This window comes from Lucilia sericata, unplaced genomic scaffold, assembly GCF_015586225.1.
Source record: "Lucilia sericata isolate MDLA Ls3-8-SP2 unplaced genomic scaffold, ASM1558622v1 Contig001366F_arrow, whole genome shotgun sequence".
Classification (NCBI taxonomy): Eukaryota; Metazoa; Arthropoda; class Insecta; order Diptera; family Calliphoridae; genus Lucilia; species Lucilia sericata.
The window spans coordinates 77,267-87,958 of record NW_023995309.1 but is presented as its reverse complement, the minus strand read 5'-3'; the positions used below and the strand labels follow the sequence as shown (position 1 = coordinate 87,958).

General features: G+C 34.3%; 1 protein-coding gene across 1 annotated transcript; it reads left to right on the top strand.

Annotated features, from left to right (window-relative positions):
* Window positions 1–394: 394 nt before the first annotated feature.
* On the top strand, window positions 395–6,195 carry LOC119611120 (probable serine/threonine-protein kinase kinX; the record flags this gene model as incomplete). The annotated part of the gene is given in 9 exon segments (XM_037966590.1): window positions 395–1,421; window positions 1,424–1,474; window positions 1,477–1,830; window positions 1,833–2,441; window positions 2,444–3,348; window positions 3,412–3,549; window positions 5,159–5,366; window positions 5,436–5,632; window positions 5,634–6,195. Coding segments are annotated over 9 exon segments (3,603 nt in total), but the record flags the coding sequence as incomplete, so codon positions are not given.
* Window positions 6,196–10,692: the final 4,497 nt, after the last annotated feature.

Genomic DNA, 10,692 nt, shown 5'->3' with positions numbered 1-10,692 from the left:
TGGAACAGAACTAGAACAGAACTAGAACAGAACTAGAACAGAACTAGAACAGAACTAGAACAGAACTAGAACAGAACTAGAACAGAACTAGAACAGAACTAGAACAGAACTAGAACAGAACTAGAACAGAACTAGAACAGAACTAGAACAGAACTAGAACAGAACTAGAACAGAACTAGAACAGAACTAGAACAGAACTAGAACAGAACTAGAACAGAACTAGAACAGAACTAGAACAGAACTAGAACAGAACTAGAACAGAACTAGAACAGAACTAGAACATAACTAGAACATAACTAGAACAGAACTAGAACTAAACTCTTGATATTTTTTATATATTGTATGTATGTATTTAGTCCATAAATTAATTACCCCTATTTTCCTTCATTTTCAGCCTCCTTCTTTTCACAATCAATTCCGTCGACAACTAAACACCCAACAACAAATCTATGGTGATATCCATCAGCAGCAACAACAACAACAGCAGCAACATCATCAACAACAACGCCCCCAACAAGGTCTTTTCCTACAGCAATCACCCAGCGTAGAAGTGCCTCATCCTCAGACCCAGCAACAGCGGCAACAACAACATCGTTTCGCTAACTCACCACAGACACTGCAACATCAACAGCAACAACACTTCCAAAATGTTAATAATAATCAACAACAATTCCAAAGAAGTCCCTCAAATCAAATACCACATTATCAGCCACAGCAACCACAACATTTTCAACATCCACAACAGCAACAACATGGTCCACCACAGCAACAACAACAGCAGCAACATCTAGGTCCTCAACAGCAGCAACAACAGGTGCCAACAGCCGCTGGTCCTTTGGACTTGCATCAACAAAATTTCCTGGCCTTACGTAATTATGCCAGTCAGCAAGTGGGTCCCCAGCAATCTTTGCCTCAAAGATCTTATAATAACAAGCCATTCCAAAATGGACCTCCCCCCTACTCGACTTTACCTAATGAAGCTTATCAGCAACAAGGACAACCTCAAACCTTCCCTACTGGACCACAAATTTTGCCACAAACCCAACAGAAGTTGCCCATACAGGCTCCCGTACCCACCTTCCAAACACATGCTGCCCCACAAAAACCTTTCTCCACGCAACCACAATTCTTTGGACAACCACAACAACATCAGCAGCAGCAAACCCATTTACAGCAACAACCACAGACAACCCAACAAACCTTTTTGCCTCAAACTCAACAGAAATTGCCACAACAACAGCAGCAGCAACCCTATCTTTTGACACCCAATTTAGGTTTGCCCGTACCGCAATTGCCCTTCGCTAATGTACCTTCAACCGCTTTCCCTACAGCACAGCAACAACCCCAGCAGCAACAACAGCACTTTGGAGGTTCTCAATTCCCCAACTTGGGTCAACCTCAATCCCCCGATCAGGAGTACAAACAAAGCTTATCCAAAAACATGAACAGTTTGTACAAAAACAATACGAAAAATCCCAAATAAAGTCAAGCAACAACATGCTGAATTTTTGGCCAAACAACAGACCATCAAGCAACAGGTTCTACCCACTATTGTCCAAAATCCCCAGCAACAGCAAATCTACCAACAGAATACCCAACAACAGCAGCAGCAACAATTCAATTATATACCCAATCGTAGCCGTCCAGTAGGACCATCAGAATTACCTTCCTTTGCCTCGGCTGTGCAGAATTATTACAAGGAACATCCCACCACTACAACAACAACGACAACTACTACTACCACTACTCCATCCACTACAACCCATAAAATCCATTCCAAACCGGTTTACAATCAAATTAAAGCCGATCCCGGTAAATTTGGACAAAAACTGTGGCCAAGAAACCCGTTAAGACTTTCGGAAGAGATGAACTTTTGAAACAACTAAAGGCCGCTTTAGCTGAGCAACCCCAAAAGGAATTGGGTAATAAAACCTATGAAGAAATGGATTTGGTTTTGCCTAATGGAGAACGTGTTCAGGTGATCAGAACAACCGATCCCAATTTGGTTAAGGGACAACAGGCTTACACCCAAGATCAATTACAAAGTTTGTTTGGTGAACAAGGAATACAAGCGGTCACCGGAGGTCAAGGAAAACTATCGATAGCCGATGTGGCTCCAGAAAGTAAAAAGGATTTAGTTTTGCCCGGAGGAGGCAAAGTGCAAATATTACGTTCTCCCAATCCCGAGGAAGTAGTAGATCCTCAAAATTTACCCGGAGGTGTGGACTTATCTAATTTGGCTTCTTTGTATGGAGGTAGCGTAGAGGGCGTATCCAATGGTGCCAATAGTATAGCCAGTACAGCGGTCATACAATCTGATTCCGATGAGCCTCCTTCTTTAGAAGAATTGGCCAAACGTGGCTTAATACCCGATGGCTATGAAATTGAGGGTTTAAGCTCTAAACCCAAGGCCCAACCTAAACCAGCCCCCACTTTGCCACCCAAAAGAAGGCCACTTATGTTTATCTGGAAGAACAGGCAGATGGTAGTTTCAAAATCCAAGGAGTTAAGGCCAATGGCGAAAAGGAAACCAAGCAAACCGGAGCCGAAGTAGAAAGTATTTTGGAACGTATACGTAATGGTGATATCAAACTGCCTCCCTCGGTAACACGTCTTACCTTGCCCAATGACGAAATTGTAGAAATACAATCGGGCAATATTGTTAAGACTACCCAGAGACCTACTACCACCAGCACGACCACTACAACTACTACCACCACCACAACCACACCAGCGCCACCACCTCCTCCACCAACCAGAGCCTCAACTCACAGATATTATACCTCTAGACATACTACACCCTATCATCATACCACCACACCAGCGCCAATCGTACATCGTTCTTCCACCCGTCATTATGATCACTCAGCTTACCGTTCCACACCTTCGCCACGTTATACCACAGTTCCCACTTCCTCACCGGTCTATATACCCTCAACTTACCAAGCCGTAACTGAACGTCTTACCGAAACCACTGTTGAACAATCGGCTCCCGCAGCTCAATATAGCGATGCTGTGGTAGAAGAAACCGAACATCAAGATAAAGCCTCTGAGGTCAATGTACAATCTTCAATTTCCACTTCCAATTCGGAAACTTCCATCACCTCAGACTCTTCCGCCTCCGCCAATCCTAGTGATGATTTGATTCAGATACTCAAATCCAATGGTCTCTTCGCCATGTCGAAATATCTAAGACAATCGGGTTTGGACAGTATTTTGAATGAAACTGGACCCTATACCATCTTTGTGCCCACGGATAAGGCTTTTAAGAATTTGCTAGTGCAATTGGGTGGACCTGAGAGAGCCGAGGAGAAATTTAAGGCTAATCCTAGATGTTAAGTGGGGTAAGTTTTTGTTTGAGTTTATTTGGTTCAAAAATTTAATAATATTATCTCCAATTGATTCTTAAAGCTTCTCTTGCATCATGTTATACCCGGAGCTTTCGAAATCGCCACTTTGCAGGATGAGATGACTGGTGTCTCCTTGGCAGGTACCCAATTGAGAGTAAATCAATATAATATGCATGATCAGGAATGGAATGATGTGACGGTAAGTTGGAGTGAAAGAACTGAATTAGAGCTGAACTAGAACTGAACTAGAACTGAACTAGAACTGAACTAGAACCGAACTAGAACTGAACTAGAACTGAACTAGAACTGAACTAGAACTGAACTAGAACTGAACTAGAATTGAACTAGAACTGAACTAGAACTGAACTAGAACTGAACTAGAACTGAACTAGAACTGAACTAGAACTGAACTAGAACTGAACTAGAACTGAACTAGAACTGAACCAGAACTGACCTAGAACTGAACTAGAACTGAACTAGAACTGAACTAGAACTGAACTAGAACTGAACTAGAACTGAACTAGAACTGAACTAGAACTGAACTAGAACTGAACTAGAACTGAACTAGAACTGAACTAGAACTGAACTAGAACTGAACTAGAACTGAACCAGAACTGACCTAGAAACTGAACTAGAACTGAACTAGAACTGAACTAGAACTGAACTAGAACTGAACTAGAACTGAACTAGAACTGAACTAGAACTGAACTAGAACTGAACTAGAACTGAAATAGAACAGAACTAGAACAGAACTAGAACAGAACTAGAACTGAACTAGAACTGAACTAGAACTGAACTAGAACTGAACTAGAACTGAACTATAACTGAACTAGAACTGAACTAGAACTGAACTAGAACTGGACTATAACTACTAGTGAACTAGACTGAACCTAGAACTGAACTAGAACTGAACTAGAACTGGAAAACTAACTGAACTAGAACTGAACTAGAACTGAACTAGAATGAACTAGAACTGAACCTAGAACTGAACTAGAACTGAACTAGAACTGAACTAGAATGAACTAGACTGAACTAGAACTGAACTAGAACTGAACTAGAACTGAACTAGAACTGAACTAGAACTGAACTAGAACTGAACTAGAACTGAACTAGAACTGAACTAGAACTGAACTAGAACTGAACTAGAACTGAACTAGAACTGAACTAGAACTGAACTAGAACTGAACTAGACTGAATAGAACTGAACTAGAACTGAACTAGAACTGAACTAGAACTGAACTAGAACTGAACTAGAACTGAACTAGAACTGAACTAGAACTGAACTAGAACTGAACTAGAACAGAACTAGAACAAAACTAGAACAGAACTAGAACTGAACTAGAACTGAACTAGAACTGAACTAGAACTGAACTAGAACTGAACTAGAACTGAACTAGAACTGAACTAGAACTGAACTAGAACTGAACTAGAACTGAACTAGAACTGAACTAGAACTGGACTATAACTACTAGTGAACTAGAACTGAACTAACGAACTAGAACTAGAACTGAACTAGAACTGAACTAGAACTGAACTAGAACTGAACTAGAACTGAACTAGAACTGAACTAGAACTGAATTAGAACTGAACTAGAACTGAACTAGAACTGAACTAGAACTGAACTAGAACTGAACTAGAACTGAACTAGAACTGAACTAGAACTGAACTAGAACTGAACTAAACTAAACTAGAACTAGAACTGAACTAGTACTAAACTAGAACTGAACTAGATCTGAACTGTGTTCCAAGTTTTCTATCGTAAAGCTTTTATTCCCAAGATCTTTTAAATTTTATTTCCTTTCATCTAGCTTACCACCATTAACGGCGCCATGGTTGTTTTGAACAAGAAGGATATTAAGATTCCTCAAGGTATAGCCCATGCTATCGATCGTGTCATGTTCCCATTGCCCGTTGGTGATCTTCTACAAACACTGCAATCGGATAGAGAAAATCGTTTCTCTACCTTCTTAAAGATCTTGTACACCTCAGGACTCTCGGAAAAATTACAAAGTAAAGGTAACTCTCTAGGTTTTTTTTCAAATAAAGAAATTATTATAATCTTAATTTTTTTCCTCCCCCGAATAGGCATTAAAACCTATACTGTTTTCGCACCCGTTGATAAAAGTTTCACGGAGCTGGAATCTGATACTTTAGAAAAACTCACTAGCGATAAGGAAGCAGCTGAAGAATTTGCCATGAAACATATTGTGTCGGGAACTCTCTTCTCGGCCGGCATGAGATTCTATCAGGTTAAGGACTCTTTGCTTACTGGTAAAACTGTTTATACTGCAAAAGACTTCAGCGGGTAAAATCAAGGTTAATGATACACAAATGGTAGCCTCCAATATACCGGCCACAAATGGTGTTATACACGCCTTGGATGGTGTGCTGGCGTGAGCTTAAAAGCTTTTCGACAGCCAAAACACCCCTTAGATAAGTTGTGTTAAGTTTAAGCCGTGTTATATTTGTGTTTTCTTTTTTTATTAGAAAAAATTTGGTTATTAACGAATTGTTAAATGAAAAATCTTGCCAGTTTTCTTTGTAATATTAAAACAAGGTGCTTTTAAAAGCTCTATAAAGCTTTTAAGCAACTTTCTTTTATAAATGAAACAACAAAATCCTTAGGTGCTTCCTTTAAGTAAAAAATTGAAAAAGATTATTTTTTTAATAAAAAGCTTAGAAGTCATGTAAATTAGTAAGCTGCAAAATGTAAAAAGTTTTTATGTGTCTTTTGCAATTATAACGAATGGAATTTTAAATTTTAAAATTATTTCTAGTTTAATTATTTATTGGCCTTTTAAATGTTCTTGTAATTTTTTGTAAAATAATAAAGAATTTTTTACAAAAATTCTTGCAACTAAATTGTATTTGTAAACTTTATTTTATGGAAATTTTCTCTAAACGAAATTTTGTGAAAATTTTTATAGTTTTTTTAAGTGAAAAATGTTTATTGATTAAAAAACGATTATTGTATATTTTATAAATAAAATTAAATAAAAGTAAAGTTTTGTAAGAGTTTTTTTTTTAGAAAAGGGAATTTTGAGGATTTTTGGAATTTAATACTCTGGCAACTCCATTCAATGATTTCAATCATACAGTTTGAGAAGCATTAGACGATATTTGACATTTAGGCTGATGTCTTAGCTAAAACATCAACCTTAATATGTGACATCTAGATGGCAGCACCAGAATTAAGTTCATAATAATGACACATTCTTATGTGTAATACAGAAATTTTTCTATAGAAAAATGTTTTATATTCATCATTTTCTCTCGAAAAATGTATTCTACAGAAATCTTTATCTAGAAAATTAAAAAAATTGTGTTATACAAAAATTTGTCTGCAGAAAAAACTGTTATATAAAACAATTTTATCGAAAAATGTGTAATACACAATTTTTTTTATAAAGAAAAGAAAAAAAAACGGTTGTACACAATATTTTCCAGAAACACCAACTGTTATACACCAATTTTTCTATAGAAAAACTGTTATACACCAATTTTTCTATAGACAAACTGTTATATAAAACTATTCTATAAACTGTTATATACAATGTTATGGATAAAAAATTAGCTAAACACCAACTTTCTACAGAAGAACGTGTTATAGAAAAAACTTTTTTATGGAAAAACCATCACACAGCAATTTTTCAATATAACAGTTTTGTTATAACCCGTTTTTTTATAGAAAAACTTTTATACACAAGTTTTTCAATGAAGAAACTGTTGTACGCCAATTTTTTCAATAGAAAAACTGTTATACACCGATTATTCAATGGAAAAACTGTTATACCCCAATTTTTAAACAGAGAAACTGTTATAAAAAATGTTTCTATAAATTGTTATATAGAAAATAATTTGTAGGAAAATTGTTATATACAAACTTTTGTATAAAGAAAAGTGTTATACAAAAACTTTTCCTGTTATACACAAATTTTGAAATTTTCAATTGGTGGTATACACCAATAGTTAGTTAGTTAGTTAGTCAGTTAGTTAGTTAGTTAGTTAGCTAGTTAGGTAGTTAGTTAGTTAGTTAGTTAGTTAGTTAGTAGTTAGTTAGTTAGTTAGTTAGTTAGTTAGTTAGTTAGTTAGTTAGTTAGTTAGTTAGTTAGTTAGTTAGTTAGTTAGTTAGTTAGTTAGTTAGTTAGTTAGTTAGTTAGTTAGTTAGTTAGTTAGTTAGTTAGTTAGTTAGTTAGTAGTTAGTTAGTTAGTTAGTTAGTTAGTTAGTTAGTAGTTAGTTAGTTAGTTAGTTAGTTAGTTAGTTAGTTAGTTAGTTAGTTAGTTAGTTAGTTAGTTAGTTAGTTAGTTAGTTAGTTAGTTAGTTAGTTAGTTAGTTAGTTAGTTAGTTAGTTAGTTAGTTAGTTAGTTAGTTAGTTAGTTAGTTAGTTAGTTAGTTAGTTAGTTAGTTAGTTAGTTAGTTAGTTAGTTAGTTAGTTAGTTAGTTAGTTAGTTAGTTAGTTAGTTAAGTTAGTTAGTTAGTTAGTTAGTTAGTTAGTTAGTTAGTTAGTTAGTTAGTTAGTTAGTTAGTTAGTTAGTAGTTAGTTAGTTAGTTAGTTAGTTAGTTAGTTAGTTAGTTAGTTAGTTAGTTAGTTAGTTAGTTAGTTAGTTAGTTAGTTAGTTAGTTAGTAGTTAGTTAGTTAGTTAGTTAGTTAGTTAGTTAGTTAGTTAGTTAGTTAGTTAGTTAGTTAGTTAGTAGTTAGTTAGTTAGTTAGTTAGTTAGTTAGTTAGTTAGTTAGTTAGTTAGTTAGTTAGTTAGTTAGTTAGTTAGTTAGTTAGTTAGTTAGTTAGTTAGTTAGTTAGTTAGTTAGTTAGTTAGTTAGTTAGTTAGTTAGTAGTTAGTTAGTTAGTTAGTTAGTAGTTAGTTAGTTAGTTAGTTAGTTAGTTAGTTAGTTAGTTAGTTAGTTAGTTAGTTAGTTAGTTAGTTAGTTAGTTAGTTAGTTAGTTAGTTAGTTAGTTAGTTAGTTAGTTAGTTAGTTAGTTAGTTAGTTAGTTAGTTAGTTAGTTAGTTAGTTAGTTAGTTAGTAGTTAGTTAGTAGTTAGTTAGTTAGTTAGTTAGTTAGTTAGTTAGTTAGTTAGTTAGTAGTAGTTAGTTAGTTAGTTAGTTAGTTAGTTAGTTAGTTAGTAGTTAGTTAGTTAGTTAGTTAGTTAGTTAGTTAGTTAGTTAGTTAGTTAGTTAGTTAGTTAGTTAGTTAGTTAGTTAGTTAGTTAGTTAGTTATAGTTAGTTAGTTAGTTAGTTAGTTAGTTAGTTAGTTAGTAGTTAGTTAGTTAGTTAGTTAGTTAGTTAGTTAGTTAGTTAGTAGTTAGTTAGTTAGTTAGTTAGTTAGTTAGTTAGTTAGGTTAGTTAGTTAGTAGTTAGTTAGTTAGTTAGTTAGTTAGTTAGTTAGTTAGTTAGTTAGTTAGTTAGTTAGTTAGTAGTTAGTTAGTTAGTTAGTTAGTTAGTTAGTTAGTTAGTTAGTTAGTTAGTTAGTTAGTTAGTTAGTTAGTTAGTTAGTTAGTTAGTTAGTTAGTAGTTAGTTAGTTAGTTAGTTAGTTAGTTAGTTAGTTAGTTAGTTAGTTAGTTAGTTAGTTAGTTAGTTAGTAGTTAGTTAGTAGTAGTAGTTAGTTAGTTAGTAGTTAGTTAGTTAGTTAGTTAGTTAGTTAGTTAGTAGTTAGTTAGTTAGTTAGTTAGTTAGTTAGTAGTTAGTTAGTTAGTTAGTTAGTAGTTAGTTAGTTAGTTAGTTAGTTAGTTAGTTAGTTAGTTAGTAGTTAGTTAGTTAGTTAGTTAGTTAGTAGTAGTAGTTAGTTAGTTAGTTAGTTAGTTAGTTAGTTAGTTAGTTAGTTAGTTAGTTAGTTAGTTAGTTAGTTAGTTAGTTAGTTAGTTAGCATAATTTATGAGCAAGCTCGCACACACCTGCAACAACATTGCCGGCTTTCCTTACTGTTGCTCTTGTATCATCTCACTTAAGTTATACAAACAGGTCTCCCTCTTTTCACTAAAACCACTACATTTCTTACATATCCTCTCTCAAATAATCCCACCATATTTTTGGACATGCGCAAGTGTTAAGTGTATGCGCAAATATCTTAGCAATTTGTTTTTGTTTTTCCCATTTTGCTTCTTTTCGCATTACTCCACTAAACTCTTCCTTTTCACGTTTTGTTAATCAGTTCTTAGTGTGATATCTTAACAATAAGTTCGTCTTTCGGAAGTGTCGTAATAAAAAGGTTATTAAAAAATAGATAAGTACATATTTAATTATTGTGAAAAGTGCATAGAAATGTAAAGTATAAAATGTTCTTGAAGAAAATATTTAAATCTGTCAATAAATCGCGTTAAATAATGGAATTGTTGTTAAGAAAAAAATGTGCTGTCGGCAGCGCAGTCGTGAAGAAAAAAATGTGTATCCATTGTTTTAGTAGTTTTGTATATTCTCTCTTGTTTGAGTTTTTTTTATGGTAAATGGTTTTGTTATTTTAATTCTGAAGGGGGAGGTGTGCGTGATGATATTAAAAGAGAGCATCAATGAAAATAAAGAGTAAATAAAGTGAAGCTCCAACTATGGCCTGTATGGGTGTGTGAAAACGGCTAAAAATTTAAAGGAAATAAAAAAGCTGTTGCTAAAGGTTTAAATAAAGAAAATTTAGGTTTCAAAATAAATCAAAAACAAATAATTGAAAGAATTAAAAAAGCTCGTTCTATACCCTATTATATGCTATTAAATGCAAATTATTCATGTTAAAAGGATATGATCACAGCAAACCGAAGAAATCAGTTACTGTTGCAAAAAGGTAAATTTAAACGACACCCTTTAAAAGTTCTTTTTTAAAACAATTTCTTTAATTTTCTATAAACATTCTATAGCTATAGTCTAGTCTATAGTCTAGTCTATAGTCTGGTCTATAGTCTAGTCTATAGTCTAGTATATAGTCTAGTCTATAGTCTAGTCTATAGTCTAGTCTATAGTCTAGTCTATAGTCTAGTCTATAGTCTAGTCTAGTCTATAGTCTAGTCTATAGTCTAGTCTATAGTCTAGTCTAGTCTAGTCTAGTCTAGTCTAGTCTAGTCTAGTCTAGTCTAGTCTAGTCTAGTCTAGTCTAGTCTAGTCTAGTCTAGTCTAGTCTAGTCTAGTCTATAGTCTAGTCTATAGTCTAGTCTATAGTCTAGTCTATAGTCTAGTCTATAGTCTAGTCTATAGTCTAGTCTATAGTCTAGTCTATAGTCTAGTCTATAGTCTAGTCTATAGTCTAGTCTATAGTCTAGTCTATAGTCTAGTCTATAGTCTAGTCTATAGTCTAGTCTATAGTCTAGTCTATAGTCTAGTCTATAGTCTAGTCTATAGTCTAGTCTATAGTCTAGTCTAT